General features: G+C 39.8%; 1 protein-coding gene across 1 annotated transcript; it reads left to right on the plus strand.

The window, feature by feature from the left end:
* Positions 1-18,665: 18,665 nt before the first annotated feature.
* Positions 18,666-19,310, plus strand: LOC110777407 (uncharacterized). Its single transcript, XM_021982010.2, has one exon. The coding sequence runs from the start codon at positions 18,666-18,668 to the stop codon at positions 19,308-19,310; it is 645 nt and encodes a 214-aa protein (XP_021837702.1).
* The last annotated feature ends 1,458 nt before the right edge of the window (positions 19,311-20,768 follow it).

The raw sequence follows: 20,768 nt of genomic DNA on the forward strand, positions 1-20,768 counted from the left end.
ACGCTGCAAGGCCTTGGCCGACAGGTTGCTTGCAAGCTAAGCAATCTTGTGATGTTTAGGGTAAATCTGAAATACTTACTATTTAATTGTTCCTAGAATTCTAATGTTATTAATTAACTAGAGTCCTAATGGATTCATTTAATCGATTCCTAGTAGGATTACAACTCCTCTATTTCCATCCTATAAATATGTGATTCATGATCACAATTTATTATTCTATTTAATACCATTCCAACACATCAAATTCAAGAGAGAATTTAATACTTGCCTATCACTATTGTGAGTTTCCCGAGTGCACATAAAAGCTTAGAGAATATTCTAGTTGGTTGAATCTAAGGCGGATCCGAACGTGCTGTGGACTATCTACGAAGGGAAGACATTTGGAGTCCTATACTTGTTCTTGTTCGGTTCAGGAGCAGCTAGGGAAGGCACGCATCACATTGTATGTATACTAAATTATGCTAATTGACTATGTGGCAATTAATTTGGATTCCTGGCTTTATGGTTTTTCCTCATGAATTATATTGTTTATATTTTTCATAACCCTACACATACTAGAGCACACAAACCACCACCCCACACCAAGTAAATCCAAGACCTGCCATTTTCAAGCATATGGATTACGAGCTAAGTAAATTACCGCTTGTGATAGAAAAGTTGTTTGAAGACACTGATTCTGGTATGAGTTGTCCCCAAATACATAGAATGTTGTCTCTCCTAATAAAGGATTTTGAGAAAGTTCCATTAAATATAAAGGATATGCGTAATATCTTAGCAAAAAGAAGAAAATTATAAACAACCGCTAGGATGCACAAGCGATGGAAGATTATTACAACAAAATGAAACAAGGTAGTCAGGATTTTTTCCATGTGCGTAGACTTGATGCGGAGGGATATTTAAGGGACGTGTTATGGATTGATGCTAGAAGTAGAGCGGCATACGAGGACTTTGGTGATGCAGCTTGTTTCGATGTAACCTATCCCGTTAATAAATTTAATATCCCATTCGCTAACTTTGTCGGTATCAATCACCATGGCCAGAGAATTTTGTTAGGCTCCACTTTGATTTCTCATGAAGACATATAAACTTATACTTGGCTCTTTAAAATTTGATTGACTTCTATTGGGGGAGGGGGGATACCCCAATTCCATACTCACTGATCAAGATGCAGCAATACATAACGCATTGACTACTGATATGCCACACAGTAGGCATCGATGGTACTTATGGCACATAACATCTAAATTCAGTTTTAAACTTGGAAAGAAAAAGGAGTATGAAGAAATGAAACCAAAACTCTTAAATATGATTTATGATCTACTCTCGACACTCATGAATTTGATAAGGGGAGGGAGGAAAATCTGGGCAGGTTCAAGCTCCGCAAGGACAAGTGGTTAACGAATATGTACAAAGAACGTCACATGTGGGTTCCTTCTTACACGAGAGATACATTTTGGGCAGGCATGAAAACAACGCAACGGGTAGAGAGCATAAATAGTTTTTATGTCTTCATAAGAGCACATCGTTGTTAGAATTTTCTACGAAATACATGACTACAATGGAGGATCGATGTTGTATTGAGATGGAAGTGGATGCATCCCAAACCCGTTCTATTCATATCTTGCTAAAACATCCTGCTGATGTTGCCATATTAATCTTGTTAACATACCCATCAAAAAAATTTAAGTGTGTTTGTAATACCTCGTATATTTAAGTAATTATAATATATTTAATTATATTTATAAAGCATTTATATTATTTTATGAATTAAAAGTCGCATTTAAATAGTTAATTGAATGTATTTTATTAATTAAAAATATTAATTATTTTTAATTAGTTACTAAACGAATTTAAATTCTAAGTTGGGAATTAATTGGGTTTTGAAATTAAAACGATTTGAATTATTCTAAAGCCCGATCCAATTTTTATAATGAGCTCAAACAAATAATTCAATAACCTTATTTTATTCTAGCACAATCATTATTCAAGCCCAACTTCAATATTCCTAATCCTAGCCCACATAGGATATGAAAACTATAAATACACTCCACTCCTCATTAAATCCCCACTTTCATTAAACCTCACAAAAACCCTCAAATTATTTCTTCTCTCTTTTCTTTTCTTCCTCTTCACGACACCCTTCCCCTCTCTTTTTTCTTCTCCTCGTCGAGCAACACCGAGCAGCACAACCACCTCATGTGCGCTGCCCCGTTGCCTCGCCTTGCCTCGCAGCACCCCGTGCTCGCCTGCCCTGCTTCTGCCTCCTCTCTTGTCCCGCGCAGCGCTGCCCTGCTGCCTTCCTCTGCTTGCGCGCAATACGCATCGCACCGCACAACACAACAACAACCGCGCCAGCGCTGCTGTGCGTGCACCCCCTCCGTTTCCTTGCTCTTTTGCGCCCGGTCACACTCATTCCTGATCTTGCCTTGCTATAGGCCGGCTTGGTATAATTCCTCTTCTTCCTAATCTTCTCTATTTTAAATCATGTTTTTAAATTATGATTAGTATTGGATTTTGATTAATTATTATGATGGGATTGTTAGGTTATGATACATATGACAATTCATAAATCATGCGGAAAAACCATTTAGCCAGGAATACATATTATTTACACATAATCATATAGCATAGTTTAGATGCATACTCTTTGTTGCGTGCCTTCCCTAGCTGCGCCCGAACCGAACAAGAACAAGTCTTTAGGACTCCAAGTGTCGTCCCTCCGTAGATAGTCCACAGCACGTCCGGATCCGCCTTAAGATTGACCAACTAGAATCGCCCTTAAGGTACTAAAGATTTTCGGCACTCTTAGGTAAGAAATGTGTCTGAATTTTCTCTCAAAAAACTCACTTTGAATACTTGAATAATCTGTTAAAATATGTGACCCTAGGCACGTATTTATAGAGTTATGGAAAGGGTTTTGGAATCCTATTAGGATACTAATTTATTTAATTATAACCCTACTAGGACTCTAATTAAATAATCATTATCTAATAGTTTTAGAATTTAATCACACTTCGAATCCTGATTGCTTCAGGATTCCCGCACAAGCAATGCACGAGCACCGTACACCCGCGCAAGCCTTGCGGCCCACGCTAGGCGCACAGCGCTCGGCCCATTGCTGCGCTCCGCGCGCGCGCGCCCAAGGCCTTGGTTGGGCCTGGCCTTGCGCTGGGCTGGTCGAGGCTTGGCGTGCGCTGGTGTGCGTTGGCTCGCTGGGCGACGGCCTGGCTTCGTGCTGGGCCTTCGTCTAGCGGGCCTCGTCCGATGCTAATTCGTACGATACGCTTCCGATTAAATTCCCGATTCCGGAATTCATTTCCGATACGAACAATATTTAATATTTCCGATTCCGAAATCAATTTCCGTTTCGAACAAATATTTAATATTTCCGTTTCCGGAATTATTTTCCGATTCCGATAATATTTCCGATTCTGACAATATTTCCGTTTCCGGCAATATTTCCGATTCTGGCAATATTTCCATTTCCGATAATATTTTCCGATACGTACCATGTTTCCGTTTCCGGCAACATCTACGACTTGGATAATATTTATATTTCCGATACGATCCATATTTCCGTTTCCGGCAATATCATCGTTTCCGGAGTATTCATTTCTTGCCTGTGACGATCTCAGCTCCCACTGAAACCAAGATCCGTCGATTCCGAATATCCATAGATGGAGTATCTAATGCCATTAAATACTTGATCCGTTTACGTACTATTTGTGTGACCCTACGGGTTCAGTCAAGAGTAAGCTGTGGATTAATATCATTAATTCCACTTGAACTGAAGCGGCCTCTAGCTAGGCATTCAGCTCACTTGATCTCACTGAATTATTAACTTGTTAATTAATACTGAACCGCATTTATTAGACTTAACATAGAATGCATACTTGGACCAAGGGCATTATTTCCTTCAGTCTCCCACTTGTCCTTAGGGACAAGTGTGCATTTCCTAATTCCTTTGTCGCTCGATGCTTGCTCTTGAACATAAGGTAAGAGTTGTCATCCTTATTATGTCCAGAGGTGTTTCTCGGTTTCAGAGTTCAACTGATCAAATAAACAGATAATCATAGCCTATGATTCATCCGAGCACGGCCATGCATTTCACAGTTTCTAGCTCTCCGAGTGGCCTTGTACAACTTTTAAGCATCTCATCCCGATTTATGGGAGGACAATCCCAATCTTGCGATCTTGAGATTAGACTTCGTTTGATAGGTGATTACCTGAGCGTTGCCTTTATAGCCTCCTTTTACGGTGCGACGGTTGGTCAACGTCAAAGCAACCAGTTCTCAAACAAGTAATCTCAAATCACTCAGGTATTGAGGATTTAGTGTCTAATAATTTTAATGAAATTTACTTATGACAGATTTTCATCTCTTACAGTAAAGTTTCATAGGTCTTGTCCGATACTAGTCTTCCCAAAGTAAGTATCTATGCAAATGATTATGACATTGCCATGTCCACATAGTTCAAGAAACAGAACTACTGGTCATCTTGCATTCAAATCGTCTAACGTTTTCTATGCGTCCAATTTTATAGAAAACTCCGACTAGGGACCATTTTCAACCTTTGACATTCAAGTTCACTTGATAGACATTTCTTAGTCACAGGACTGGTCCTGACAGTCTATCTTGAATATATCGTCAAATTGAAGGGACTCATCATTTAATAAACCACAAATTAAATGGAAAAAATGAATTCTTTTCATTTATTGTGAATGATTAACCAATAATGTTTTACAAAGATGTAAACTCTAAAACTTTAAAACATTAAACAGAGACATCAAAGCCATTCTCCAATATGCTTGATTCCCATAGCTGCAGTGTGCGAGTTGTGCTTCGCCTGCGGCAGAGGTTTAGTCAATGGATCTGATATGTTGTCATCAGTTCCAATTTTGCTTATCTCGACTTCTTTTCTTTCAACGAACTCTCGTAGAAGGTGAAATTTACGAAGTACATGCTTGACTCTCTGGTGGTGTCTAGGCTCCTTTGCCTGTGCAATAGCTCCGTTATTGTCACAATACAGGGCTATTGGTCCTTTAATGGAGGGGACTACACCAAGTTCACCTATGAACTTCCTTAGCCATATAGCTTCCTTTGCTGCTTCATGTGCAGCAATGTACTCCGCTTCAGTTGTAGAATCCGCAATGGTGCTTTGCTTAGCACTTTTCCAGCTTACTGCTCCTCCGTTGAGGCAGAAGACAAACCCAGACTGTGATCTGAAATCATCTTTGTCGGTTTGGAAACTTGCGTCCGTATAGCCTTTAACAATTAATTCATCATCTCCACCATAGACCAGGAAGTCATCTTTGTGCCTTTTCAGGTACTTCAGAATGTTCTTGGCAGCAGTCCAATGCGCTTCTCCTGGGTCTGACTGGTATCTGCTCGTAGCACTGAGTGCATACGCAACATTCGGGCGTGTACATATCATAGCATACATTATTGAACCAATCAATGATGCATATGGAATCCCATTCATTCGTCTACGCTCATCAAGTGTTTTTGGGCACTGAGTCTTGCTTAGAGTCATTCCATGAGACATGGGTAGGTAGCCTCGCTTGGAGTCTGCCATCTTGAACCTATCAAGCACCTTATTGATATAAGTGCTTTGACTAAGTCCAATCATCCTTTTAGATCTATCTCTGTAAATCTTGATGCCCAATATATACTGTGCTTCTCCTAGATCTTTCATCGAAAAACATTTCCCAAGCCAAATCTTGACAGAGTTCAACATAGGAATGTCATTTCCGATAAGTAATATGTCGTCGACATATAATACTAGGAAAGCAATTTTGCTCCCACTGACTTTCTTGTATACACAAGATTCGTCTGCGTTCTTGATGAAACCAAAGTCACTGACTGCTTCATCAAAACGTATATTCCATCTCCTGGATGCCTGCTTCAATCCGTAGATTGACTTCTTTAGCTTGCATACCTTTTTAGCATTCTTTGGATCCTCAAAACCTTCAGGCTGTGTCATAAACACAGTTTCTGTTAAAACGCCGTTTAAGAAAGCAGTTTTGACATCCATCTGCCATATTTCGTAATCGTAATATGCAGCGATTGCTAACATTATCCGAATAGACTTTAGCATTGCAACTGGTGAAAAGGTTTCATCATAATCCACACCGTGGACTTGCCTGTAACCTTTTGCAACCAATCTATCTTTGAAAACTTCAAGTTTCCCATCCTTGTCCTTTTTCAGTTTGAAAACCCATTTGCTTCCAATGGCTTGGTAGCCATCTGGCAAATCGACCAAATCCCATACTTGGTTTTCACACATGGAGTCTAATTCAGATTGCATGGCTTCTTGCCATTGCTTGGAGCTAGGGCTCGTCATAGCTTGTTTGTAAGTCGCAGGTTCATCACTTTCAAGTAATAGAACGTCATAGCTCTCGTTCGTCAGAATACCTAAGTACCTTTCCGGTTGAGATCTATATCTTTGCGATCTACGCGGGGTAACATTTCTAGTTTGACCATGATTCTCACCAGATTCTTCTAAAGATCTCTGAGTTTCATCCTGAATGTCATCTTGAGCATTCTCTAGAGTTTGTTGTTCGACTCGAATTTCTTCGAGGTCTACTTTTCTCCCACTTGTCATTTTGGAAATGTGATCTTTCTCCAAAAAGACACCATCTCGAGCAACAAACACCTTGTTCTCAGATGTATTGTAGAAGCAATACCCCTTTGTTTCCTTTGGATAGCCCACAAGGATACATTTGTCAGATTTTGGATGAAGTTTGTCTGAAATTAATCGTTTGACGTATATTTCACATCCCCAAATCTTAAGAAAAGACACATTTGGAGGCTTTCCAAACCATAATTCGTATGGAGTCTTTTCGACAGCTTTAGACGGAGCTCAATTTATAGTGAGTGCAGCTGTATTTAGTGCATGTCCCCAAAATTCTAATGGAAGTTCGGCCTGACCCATCATTGACCTGACCATGTCTAGCAAGATTCTGTTCCTCCGTTCTGACACACCGTTCCATTGTGGTGTTCCAGGAGGAGTCAATTCTGATAGAATTCCACATTCTTTCAGATGGTCATCAAATTCATAGCTCAGATATTCACCGCCTCTATCAGACCGCAGTGCCTTAATCTTCTTGCCTAATTGATTCTCTACTTCACTCTGAAATTCCTTGAATTTGTCAAAGGATTCAGACTTATGCTTCATTAGGTAGACATAACCATACCTACTGAAGTCATCAGTAAAAGTGATAAAGTAGCTGAAACCACCTCTAGCATTTGTACTCATTGGTCCACATACATCTGTATGGATTAAACCCAATAGTTCATTTGCTCTTTCTCCAACTTTAGAGAAAGGTTGCTTTGTCATTTTGCCAAGTCAACATGATTCGCATTTACCATAATCCTCTAAGTCAAATGGTTCTAGAATTCCTTCCTTTTGAAGTCTTTCTAAGCGTTTCAAGTTTATATGGCCTAATCGACAATGCCACAGATAGGTGAGATCTGAATTATCCTTTTTGGCCTTTTTGGTATTTATGTTATATACTTGTTTGTCGTGATCTAATAAATAAAGTCCATTGACTAATCTAGCAGATCCATAAAACATCTCTTTAAAATAAAACGAACAACTATTGTCTTTTATTAAAAAGGAAAATCCCTTAGCATCTAAGCAAGAAACTGAAATGATGTTTTTAGTAAGACTTGGAACATGGAAACATTCTTCCAGTTCCAAAACTAGCCCGGAGGGCAACGACAAATAGTAAGTTCCTACAGCTAATGCAGCAATCCGTGCTCCATTTCCCACTCGTAGGTCGACTTCACCCTTGCTTAACTTTCTACTTCTTCTTAGTCCCTGTGGATTGGAACATAAGTGTGAGCCACAACCTGTATCTAATACCCAAGAAGCTGAATTAGCAAGTATACAGTCTATAACGAAAATACCTGAAGATGGAACGACTGTTCCGTTCTTCTGATCTTCCTTTAGCTTTGGACATTCTCTTTTGTAATGGCCTATTCCATCACAATAAAGACAGCTTGATGTGGACTTGTCCTGCTTTGATTTAGCATTGCCCTTGGACTTTCCACCTTTCTTGAACGGTCTCCTTCTAGCCTTGAGTAAATCTTTGGCTTCACAGTCCAGTATTATTTCAGCCTTTCTGACAAGGTGAACAAATTCTGCAACTGTTTCTTCTCTTGGTTCACTTAGGTATAGTTGCTTGAAGCGACCAAACCCACTGTGTAGTGAATTGAGCAAGATAGAGACTGCCATCCTTTCGCTTATTGGTGTTCCTAGTAGACTTAGGCGATCAAAGTATGAACGCATAAGATCCACATGGAACCTCAGTGGAACGCCTACCCTCTGTTTAGTGCGAAGGAGCTGAACATGTGTTTCTTGGACCTCCATCCTATAAGACCTGTTGGGAGAACTAACCTTTAGACCAGACATTGATTCAATCAACTCATGGACGTTCAGGTCCCTGTCCTCCGTGCTTCCACGACAGATATCCCTCAGATTCTTGATGAGCGTAAAAGGTTCATAGGCTACAAACCTTCTAGCCCAATCATCAGGGATATTGTTCAGCATGAGACTCATAACCTTTTTGAGATCCGCATCCCAGGCGTAAAATCTCTCAGGGGTCATGTCTCTGGCATAGTAGCTTGGCATGGGATGTGATAGTACATACTCAAGTCCATTGAGTTTGACTATTTCAACTAGCTTAGCTTCCCATTCAAGAAAATTTGCCAGGTTCAGCTTGACCATAAGCTCAGAACCCATGATGATGTTTTGATTGTTGTTTGCCATATTAAAAACTACAATTGAAAAGAATAAACAAATAAATAACCATTCACAGTTTCTCTTAATAAACTTAAATCCTAGCATACATGCATAATTCAATGTTTATTAAGCATTTTATTCAAGTTATTTGTTCCGGCAGGTGTGAATAAAATGATTCCAAGATCCTAAAATCATTGAAGAACTAAGCACAGTTTGTCGACTTAATCCTAGTACATCTTAGGTAAGCAAAATCCTTTTGCTAATAGTCTAGAAACTATTCTTGGTTGATAGGTACGTCTAAGAACTTATTAGGTAAACCTATCGATTTTGCCACGACATAAAAGGACTCCTTACTTATATCGTTGAGTTTCACCAAAACTAACATGTACTCACAATTATTTGTGTACCTTGCCCCTTTAGGACCAATAAGTAACACCTCGCTGAGCGAAAACTATTACTAGATTGATGTAAAGGATATCCAAGCAAGTGTATATTTTGGCATGGCACCTTTTAACTCAATTTTTAAGTTTGGAACTTAAGGCTCTTACTATGTTGGTTAGATTTTAAGTGAACTAAAATCCTTAATCATGCAACATAATCAAGCCATAATCTTATGCATAATTAAGACATATTTAAAGCAATAAATAACTTAAAGCATGCATAAGATAAAGGTGATCTAGTATGGCCCGACTTCATCTTGAAGCTTTGACTTCAAAGTCCGTCTTGAAAATCTCCGTGGGAGGCACCATTTTCTTCAAATAGGATAAGCTAAAATTAAAACTAATTACAACTATTTGATGGTACGCAGACCATATTTGAATTGAAAAACAACTTTGGTACTTTAGACCAATTACATTCAAATTAATGGTACGCAGACCATATTTTCTATCCTATTTGGGCCATACTAGTCACTTCATAACCTGCAAAACAGTACATATACAATATATACCATTCACCCATTCATTATCATGAATGGCCCACATAGCTGGTTAGTAAAACACATTATGCATCACGTAAACATTTGCAGCAATTAATCAAGGGCACCAATAATCTACCAATTATTCAGTCCTTATTAATTCTAATCAAGTTGTTTTAACCTTAAGGATTCGTAGACCTAATCAAGAGTTTATGACTAAAAAGCGCTCCCACTTAAACCAATAAATTTATATGCTTTACTAATTTTAAACATAAAAATGTATTTCTAGTCTAACCGGAAACATACAAATTTAATTAAAATTTAAAGCTCATATGAATTTATAATTGAATACAAAAAGTTTAATTTAATTTCAGTCGTATTTAAATTAATTCATGATTTTAATTTTAGTAAAATAATTAGAATAAATAAAATTTATTATAATTACAATATTCAAAATTAAAATCCAAGAAAATAATTTAAATTATTAATTTTGAAATTAATTAAAATTACGTAAACTGAAAAATTTCAAATTAAACATTCAAAACGATCTAATCGCAACGCAAACACCCTACGCATCGCACGCCCATGGGCCACACGCACACAGCCATCGCTGGCCATGTGCGCGCAGCCCATGCGCTCGTCGCATAGCTGCTGCATCTTCCATCGCAAGCCATCGCACAAGTGGTGCTCGCTGCGCGCGCGCCAGCGCTCGATGCACGCGAGCCATCGCTCGCTGTGCGCGCTCGCCAGCGCTCGCTGCTCGCGCTCCAGCGCTCGATGCACGCGAGGCATCGCTCGCTGTGCGCCCTCGCCAGCGCTCGCTGCGCGCGCTCCAGCGCTCGATGCACGCGAGCCATCGCTCGCTGTTCGCGAGCCATCGCTCACTGTGCGCGAGCCATCGCTCGCTGTGCGCGAGCAATTGCTCGCTGCGCGCGATCGACGCTGGGCGCAGCGCTCGTGGCACGCGAGCTTGCGCTCGCTGCGCGCGAGGCTGCGCGCGCTTGCGCGAGGCAGTGCGCGTTGTGGCGCAGCTCGCTTGCTGCCCACACGCGACTGCCGTGCCTTGCCTTCGCCCATGCCCATTCGTCCATAGCTCGTGGCCCACGACACAAGGCAGGGCTACTGCCTTGTGCTCGTGCACCATGCCCCTGCTCATTGCATTCGTGCCGCACGGGCGACGAGCTCCCTTGCTCGTCGTCGCATGCCCGCACTATACAACACCCCTTAAGGGTAACACGAAGCGTCCATTGCTTTGTGCGTGCAAGTTATATGAACGAATCGCATAAAAAATTTAAAATTTATATTTAAAATTAATGACAAATTAATAAATAATATTAATTTCATAATTTTAGGGCGAAAAATCGAAAATTTATTATTCCATTGATTTCCGATTATTATGGATTCAAGCCTAGGTCATAAAAATTTAAAATTTATCATAAATTTACAATTTTTATGGTGGTTTTTAATCATAGGTTTCTAATTGGATTATAATTAATTATGAAAATCAAATTAATTCTAAATTATTCTAATTTTCAACAAATTAATCATAATTACAAATTAGATTGCATAATTAACAAGGCTAGGCATTCAAACTTGTTAAACATATACTGTAGGTCAATCAAAAATTCAAGATTTATCAACAAGAATCGCAAATATTTAATTTAACATCTTAAATTTACGAAATTTTGCATTCGAAAAACTAAAACCTTCGAAAAGTCATAGTTAGGCTTCGAATTTGAGAATTCTGGGTTCGGCAGAAAAATACTAATTTTGTCAAAATTTTAGAATGTCTTTTACATGCGGAATTGACACAAAAATCACTCGATTTGGATGAGTAACGAAGAAACTGCCGAAAAACTGCGTACGTATAATTAAATAAACGCAATTTGCAATTAATTAACAATTACGAAAATTAATCACCCCTTTTAATTCATGCAAATTTGTAATATTTAACCATGTTCATGCAATTTAGATTATGAAAATAATAAGGGGCTCGTGATACCACTGTTAGGTTATGATACATATGACAATTCATAAATCATGCGGAAAAACCATTTAGCCAGGAATACATATTATTTACACATAATCATATAGCATAGTTTAGATGCATACTCTTTGTTGCGTGCCTTCCCTAGCTGCGCCCGAACCGAACAAGAACAAGTCTTTAGGACTCCAAGTGTCGTCCCTCCGTAGATAGTCCACAGCACGTCCGGATCCGCCTTAAGATTGACCAACTAGAATCGCCCTTAAGGTACTAAAGATTTTCGGCACTCTTAGGTAAGAAATGTGTCTGAATTTTCTCTCAAAAAACTCACTTTGAATACTTGAATAATCTGTTAAAATATGTGACCCTAGGCACGTATTTATAGAGTTATGGAAAGGGTTTTGGAATCCTATTAGGATACTAATTTATTTAATTATAACCCTACTAGGACTCTAATTAAATAATCATTATCTAATAGTTTTAGGATTTAATCACACTTCGAATCCTGATTGCTTCAGGATTCCCGCACAAGCAATGCACGAGCACCGTACACCCGCGCAAGCCTTGCGGCCCACGCTAGGCGCACAGCGCTCGGCCCATTGCTGGGCTCCGCGCGCGCGCGCCCAAGGCCTTGGCTGGGCCTGGCCTTGCGCTGGGCCTGGTCGAGGCTTGGCGTGCGCTGGTGTGCGTTGGCTCGCTGGGCGACGACCTGGCTTCGTGCTGGGCCTTCGTCTAGCGGGCCTCGTCCGATGCTAATTCGTATGATACGCTTCCGATTAAATTCCCGATTCCGGAATTCATTTCCGATACGAACAATATTTAATATTTCCGATTCCGGAATCAATTTCCGTTTCGAACAAATATTTAATATTTCCGTTTCCGGAATTATTTTCCGATTCCGATAATATTTCCGATTCTGACAATATTTCCGTTTCCGGCAATATTTCCGATTCTGGCAATATTTCCATTTCCGATAATATTTTCCGATACGTACCATGTTTCCGTTTCCGGCAACATCTACGACTTGGATAATATTTATATTTCCGATACGATCCATATTTCCGTTTCCGGCAATATCATCGTTTCCGGAGTATTCATTTCTTGCCTGTGACGATCTCAGCTCCCACTGAAACCAAGATCCGTCGATTCCGAATATCCACAGATGGAGTATCTAATGCCATTAAATACTTCATCCGTTTACGTATTATTTGTGTGACCCTACGGGTTCAGTCAAGAGTAAGCTGTGGATTAATATCATTAATTCCACTTGAACTGAAGCGGCCTCTAGCTAGGCATTCAGCTCACTTGATCTCACTGAATTATTAACTTGTTAATTAATACTGAACCGCATTTATTAGACTTAACATAGAATGCATACTTGGACCAAGGGCATTATTTCCTTCAGGGATTGGTTATGAACACCAAAGTTGAGGGTTTTGATGATTAGATTGTTGAGGACAATTTTTATTTGAAGGACATGACTTTTCAGATTTGGTTTATTGAATAAAGCTTCAATTTTTATGGGTTCAAATGATTTTAATGTTGAATTAGGGTTAGCGTTTTGATTAAACTCATATGATGATTGGTTAACATAATTAGATGTCAATTTTAATTATGGTAATCAATAATAATTTTCTGATTCATTTTAAGTCTTAAAGTGCCAATTTTTAATGGTTTTAAGCACGAAATTAATTAAATTTCATGCTAGGGTTTTAAACGATAATTAGAATTATTATTTTAATGATTAACGATTAATTTTCAATTAATTCAAGCGTTTTAAAACTAAATAAAGTTGCTGAAAATTTAATTAACATGGATAATAATTAAGTGATGATAGGAGGAGGTTTCTAAATTAGTAGAGTGAATCACAAAGTGGCCCCCGTACTTAGGTATTCAAGCTTTAAGGTACGTAGAAGTCTAGGGTGACCAACTCAAATTCATGTGAATACATGTATGGCTAAATGTTATGATTCATGTTCCTTGGATTATGATGGATTCATATTTGAATATGTGAACAAGCATGTTACGATTGTTGGTTTATGTTTGTTGAATTTAAATAACAAGCATGTTGTCCAAGTATGTTGATGCATGTATGGTTTATTCGCAAGCAATAATTATTTGTGCTATTGTACGTAATGTCTAGCATGTTATTTCAATAACCACATATGAACGGTCTGTTCACGTTAGCCACCGCATGTGTAGGGTATACTTTTGAGTCATGTTTAGTAAGTCACATATGAAGGGTATGCTCACGCTAGCCACCGCATATGTAGAAAGAGTCAAGGTGAATTGAATTAGGAATTTTCGTGCCTAGTGCACAACCCGCATGTTAACTAGCATGTCGGGGACTCTGGAGTAATTTCATTTGAGTCTTGTATTGATCACAAGTCCTAATGATTTTAAAAGAAGCAATATTTGATTGTACGTTCATTAAATGTCTTACTTGATTATGTCTTGAGCCGGCTTTGTGAATAAAATATTAATAAACGTGAAGTGCAATCTGAATAAGCTTCAAAACTCTTGTAACGTATATACCTTGAGTATGAACTATAGGGGGAGTGTCTTGCCAAGGGGCTTGTAATCCTATGTATGATATAAGACACTGTTTCATTTCTTTATGCGCTGGAATTCCGTCGATATGGTCCGACATGGTTACTTTTATTCTTTTGGTGTTTTGTTGGCTCCCAACACCCTTCCGTGATGGATATTTCTTTTGGGCCCGTTCGAATGCTTATTCTCATTAATCTATGAGTTAATAGTCGTGTATTGAATCGAGTCTTGTCTTCGTGATTAAATGTTTATTAGTTGGTTTTTGCGTGTGGTTCTAATTTGTTATTATTGTTGGAATGAAGCATGTTAGTTTTAGGATAGCATTGTTGGGGAGTAGAATCTTAATAACATGTTTGTTGAGATGACTTGCAACTGAAGTTATCTAGCAATCAGATTGGTTGAGAGAATTTATTTTTACTTGTATTGTTTTGAACTATGTTTATACTATTTAGTATAGACTATAATGTTTTCAATTAGTTAATGGATTATGTTTCAAAGTATTTTGGTTTGCGCCATTATGGTTCCAACTTGTATGGAGGCCATTAACTATTAATTAATGTTTTAAAGTTAGTTAATTTCGCTGCGTAATTATGGTACTAGCCTTAGCCGTTATCACGATGGCGGTAATACTTTGGTAATTCCTTATTTTAAGTTGGAAAATGATTTTATAAAAGCAAGGAATTATTAGGGTGTTACAGTGTTAGGCTATCTATTGAATTGCAAAATGAATACTTACAAAATGAGCATCTGTAACATGCTGATATGTTCCTTGTTTTGTTTCTTCAAAATTCTTGCTCCAAAATGTGTTATGTTCTTCAAAAGTTTCTCGTTGATCACCAACTCTGCACTTCCAATATTGCTTGCAAACCATCTACTGTTTCTTGAACTAACTCAGGGGGTAGGAATAATATTGTGGGTAGTATATATGCCTTACCGAGCTAAACTTTCCTTGGCAATATGTGCAAGCTGATAATCGTTGCTACCATTAGCCTTCATGATTTGAATTATTACTAATTGAAAGCTCAAAAATCATATTCCCCTTAATTGGACAAAACAAATTAAACTCACCTTTTACACTCTGGGGAAGGGGTGTATAGGTAAACATTCTTTAATCTTCCTCTGTTGCAATCTATTTACTAGACCTATGTGAGTTTTCAAGTCCAAACCATTTATATAAAACCTATATCCACTGATTGTTTAGAGTCAAACGACATTAAGAATTCGTTGAAAATTTATGTGGTGTAAGGGTTCTTTGTTTTCTATAAGGGTATTTGTCTTCAGGTTTGTCCATCTTCTACTCTTGCGTTTGTTTCTTTTATTTCTTTTTCTCTAATTTTTTAATTTAATCTTATATTTTCTATATTTTCATTGATCTCTTCATTTTCTTCCTCTCATTTATTACATCTAGTGTCGGAAACCCCCAATTGCTCTACTCAATTTCACTTCCTTCTGCCTAAATTCCCGAGGTATGCATAAACTGTTTGTTTCTCCACTGAATATTCCATTTTGCAATTCTCATTGATATTTTCATCTTAATCTTTATGTGATCGTGTATAAACGTAAGTGTGATTTTATGTTAATTTTGATAAATTTTAACCTTTTAATTTCGAATTGGTATTGTTACGTGTTAATTCATGTGTTATTCATTATTTGGGAACTGCTTCCTGCTTGCAGACTTGCAGTAATGTTATTTTCATAATATGTCCTGCTTGCAATATATCGTATGGATAATTTGTGTTTTCATTTTCAGTTCATTGCGTATTAACTTTTTTTTTGTTTCGATTGTGGCGGTTAAGTAGTCGTTCTTGTTGCTTTTGTAAAGGGTGGCTAAACAATTAAAACTGATGATCATGATATCAACTTGTGAACCTATATCATTGAAAAAATACATAAAAATGTGGAAATTGTAGTGGCAATAAAAAACCATGGTCTATACCTTTGTAGTATTATTAAGATAAAGTCCCCTTGCTTGTCATTTGTTACCTCTACTCCTTAGATACAACAACAAACTTATGTTTTGTATGTTCTTTATATGGTAAGAGAAATATTATGTACTGATCATTCAAAAAACAAAACGGTAATGTGATGTTAATTATTTGCAGATTAATGTGGTTTAATGGTTCTTTGTTTTCTATAAGGGTCTTTATTTATAATTATCAAAAAAAAAAATTAGACATGGATACTAGTTGGATTGACTTATGAAAATGGGATACCGATTATTATAATGGTTGCATGAATTTTTTAGAGCATGCAAAGGAGACTCTTCTAGAAGGGAAAACTCGATGCCCCGTGTAATACATGGAAGTTAAATAGATGGCTTTCCTTAAATAAGGTAGGATGACACATTTTATTTATACGGTTTTTTTAAGAACTATAGACAATAGATTTTCCATTGTAGAGGTGAAGAGAGTAACACCTTAGAGACTCATTGATATGGCCTAAAATATTAAACTGCCACCTGGCTTTACTACAATGGCCAAAAAGGAAGTCAAAGATTCTCCAGCATGGATATCCAGAATCCATACTGAGCCCATATCCGCCTTAAGACCCAGGGCCCATCTCTTCAGCCTGTGACCTCATTTGGTTGGAAGAGTCCCTGGTCAAATCATTGCAGGAAAGCCCCAATCATCAGGCCAGGGTTTGAGGATCAAATCCCAAGAAACCCTAGCACTATAAATAGTGCAGATCCTTAGGTAAGAGGGGGCATTAAATTCATTCCCACCTACCTAAAACTATCTTTGCTCCGCCTTCTCTCTACAAATTACTTCTCTCTCTAGCTTATACTTACTTAAGCATCGGAGGGAATATTCCTACGGGAATATTCTTGTTTTGCAGGTTGCTAGAAGATCGTGCCAGCTCATACTTGATACCTCCGAGGAACGCGTGATACATCATCACCGTAAAAGATCCCACAACATTTGGCGCCGTCTGTGGGGAGGTATAGTATCATGGCCGAGCCACAATCTGAAGGAGAGTAGAATGGTGAAGTAGAGGAGAGACGGCCTCGGGAAAGGAGCCAACACCATATACACGCCGCGCCGAGTCTAGGAGGCCGAGGTGATCGTAGAAGAGGAACCAGTCCTGGAAGCACCTCCGCCTGGCGGCCATCTAAGCCCTAGTGTCCGGGACGCCGTGCTGGATGAAAATTTGGATTTACCTGTGTCGGTGGGATCACTGCGTGAAATTCTGGCGGGATTCCAACAACAAATTAATAAAACCTTCCGACAGCAGATGAGTACCGCGTTGAAGGATTGAATACGAAGAAACATGTTGATCTACAGCACTAAAAGGGCGACTCCGCAGAGGCCTCTCAGTCTTGGCATCAATCGGATAAGCAGAATGCCACTTAGATCCAACGTATGGAGAGCAGGAGAAAGTTCCCGTCCACAAGCTAGCCAAGGAGCCAGTCCTTTGGCAGAGCGCTCGGAGGACGACCGCGGCCATCAAGCCTTTCTACCTCGGCGAGAGCAGGCCTCACAATCCTCTAGACGTCAGGAACACTACGAAGTTGAATCTGAAATATCAGTCACGGGATCTACTCCAGTTATGGAGGATCCCCCATTTTACCCCTCTACTCGAGGACAGGCTCAGATGACGCCTAACAGAGTGAGCATGCGTCCTTGTATGATCTCCAGCCGCCGTGAACCAACTTCTCATATTCAGCAGGGGTTGAATAACTTGACGTTGAGGCACATGACCACTCCCTTCCCTGAGGACATAATGAACGCCCCAAAAGAACCTAAAGTCAAACCTCCCACCATTGAAGCTTATGACGGCACCACAGACCCAGACATGCACCTAGTTGCATACCGTCACCACATGTATGTTCAAGGAACCAATGAGGCTACATAGTGCAAATACTTTCCCGCCACCCTTAAAGGAGTGGCATCCAAGTGGTTTAAACGATTACCCCCAAGATCAATTGCCTCTTTCGACGAGCTACAAACCTTGTTCTCCACCAAGTTCATGGCACACAAGGAAGAAAGGAAAACAAGCATGCATTTTGGACGCATTCAACAAGGAAAGGATGAGTGGCTAAGAATCTATGTTAAGTGCTTCAACCTAGAGACCGGGCAGATCCCAGATCTTCCCGACGACGTCTCCTTCGATAAATTTATCAGAGGATTGAAGAAAGGATCATTCAAGTTTGACTTGGTTAAAAAGAGTGTTCGGACTATGGCTGAAGTCTTGGACGAGGCTGAAGCATTTATCCACGCAACAGAAATATGCAGCGCGTCCAAGGATGGAAAGACTGGTGAGGCAACAGATTCCTCAAGGAAGAAAGAGAAGATAGACAGGAAAGCCCCACGAGTAAATGGTACCTGGGCTCTTTCGAAAGAGCATGATACCAATTCTCCTGGACACAAGAGATGACATCCATAAGAGAGAGAATATTTCGAATACAATACGGACCTTCTCACGATATTGGTGGACGTCGGGGCTAGGTTCAATCTTGAACGACCCTTCCCCATGAAATCCCCTGCCGAGAGTCGAGACCCTAAGTTGTATTGCCAGTTCCACGAAGATATAGGGCATGACACCAAGGACTGCAGAAGCTTGAAGAGAGCCCTGGACGACTTAGCCTCCAAAGGGCACTTAAAGAACTATCTGCAAAGGAATACTCACGGCTCAGGGAAGAATCTGTATAAAAAGAACAAGTCACATGTCTCAGCTGCAGAGGGAAATCACAACGAAGGAGGATTTGTAGCCGTCATATCAGGAGGACCAGCCGCTGGAGGACCCATAATGAGGGGACAGAAATATTATGTCTGCCGCCTAGGTCAGGTAATGTTATCAGGGAAGTCACCAGTGGACCCATTCCCTCGGATAGAGATATGTGATTCGGATGGAGGATGCGTAGCCACCCCGCATGACGACTCCCTCGTGGTCGAGATCAAAATCTCCAACATGAGAGTGAAGCGCATACTGATAGATACAGGAAGTTCATCTGATATAATGAGCATGGAATGCCTCGGCCGCCTAGCTCATGATCCTAAAACCATAGAGAGCATTCAATACCCTATCATTGGCTTTGGGGGAAGTATCATACACCTTGTGGGCGTCATCAACTTGTTCGGATTGGAGAACGTAGAGATGGGTGAAAGATGGGGGTAGACTTCCTAATCGGCAAAGATCTAATGGCATACAATGCCATTTTGGGACGCCCTACCTTGAACAAGATTAAAGCAGTGGTCGTCACTCATCTCATGCTCCTGAAGTATGTATGTGACGATGGGGCCATAGGGACTATACATGGAGATCAGCAGCAAGCAAGAGACTGCTACCTCACAACTCTTAACCCATCAGCATGGAAAAAAGACCCGCCTAGAACCAAAGGCAAAAGGAAATTCGAGGAAGAGCCACCCACCGCCAGCGAGAATATTCCAGTCAAGATAGAAAAAAGTGGCTAAAGAGTAGAATGTCATTAGATTAGTCAGGATATTTTATGTAATATGAGCCTACAAAACGGCCTAGCAATTGTGCAAGAGCCCACAAAACGACCTGTAATGCTTGCCTACAAAACGACCAATTTAGCTTCGCTACTCAGCAAAATGATAACTTTTTGAAAAATATTTCCCTATATGATGAACTTATGGCCCAGTAAAGCCACTCAAAATCATATAGCAAAAGAGTGAAATACCCCCACGATGATGAGCCCTAAGAGGCGGCGTCGCGAGTGGTTTATTGAACAACGGCCTTAGAAATGGCCTAAATTAACAAAGACGTGAAAGCGCAAAACAAGACTCAACAAAGAAGTCATTTAAAATGGACGCCCTCTCCCTCGAAGGCGTCACAAAAAACTAATCGATTGACGGCCTGAGAAGTGGCCTAGATTAGCGCCCCAAATTAGGCTGATCACCTAAAACACTGGGGTAACTGTAGACACCTAATTTGTGTCTCCCCTTTGGGATGATGACGATACCATTATCCTTGTTAGGCGATTGGAGTAACTCTAAGCGGAAATCCCAATTTCTAAGAACACCTCCAAGATCCAAGGTCCAAAATCCAATCCTCGAGACCGTTCCCCTCCCGGAACTCGGTACAAAATACAACTTCCAAAATCCAATTTCAAAATCCAAGTTCAATCTCAATTAGTAAACCATCCTATTGGTCTTACTAGGTCTTTTCCACTCAAAATCATATAAGGCAAGTCAAATTCGGGCGCCGACCCACAAAACGAGCATGCCGGGCCCCGCCCCGTAAAACCGGAATTCAAAATCCCGAGAAAGGCTTGTCTTTAGACGCAAATTCAAGTCTTAACCTCCAAGCAAACACTACACGCCAAACATCGTACTATTCGTACGAAGGTACACCCATACAAAACAAATCAAGGACGGCATCTTTCCGTCCTTTTTGGCGGCATTCAGGCCACGTCAGCAGCGCCCAGCGCTGGCCTGGCGCCAGGCGCTGGCGTGTGCTGGCGTTTTACACCATTTCCCTCCTATAAATACCCCTCATTTCCATTGAAAAAAGGGAGCACAACACATACAACGTCGTAATTTCGACATTACTCCTCACAATACAAATTCCAAAACTCCTCAAAAACACATACAAAAATTCCTAAATTCAAAA

This window comes from Spinacia oleracea, chromosome 1 (genome assembly GCF_020520425.1).
Source record: "Spinacia oleracea cultivar Varoflay chromosome 1, BTI_SOV_V1, whole genome shotgun sequence".
Taxonomy (NCBI): domain Eukaryota; kingdom Viridiplantae; phylum Streptophyta; class Magnoliopsida; order Caryophyllales; family Amaranthaceae; genus Spinacia; species Spinacia oleracea.

Coding starts and splice junctions, on each gene's coding strand:
- LOC110777407 (XM_021982010.2), top strand. CDS start 18,666: ATGAAATCCCCTGCCGAGAGTCGAGACCCTAAGTTGTATTGCCAGTTC.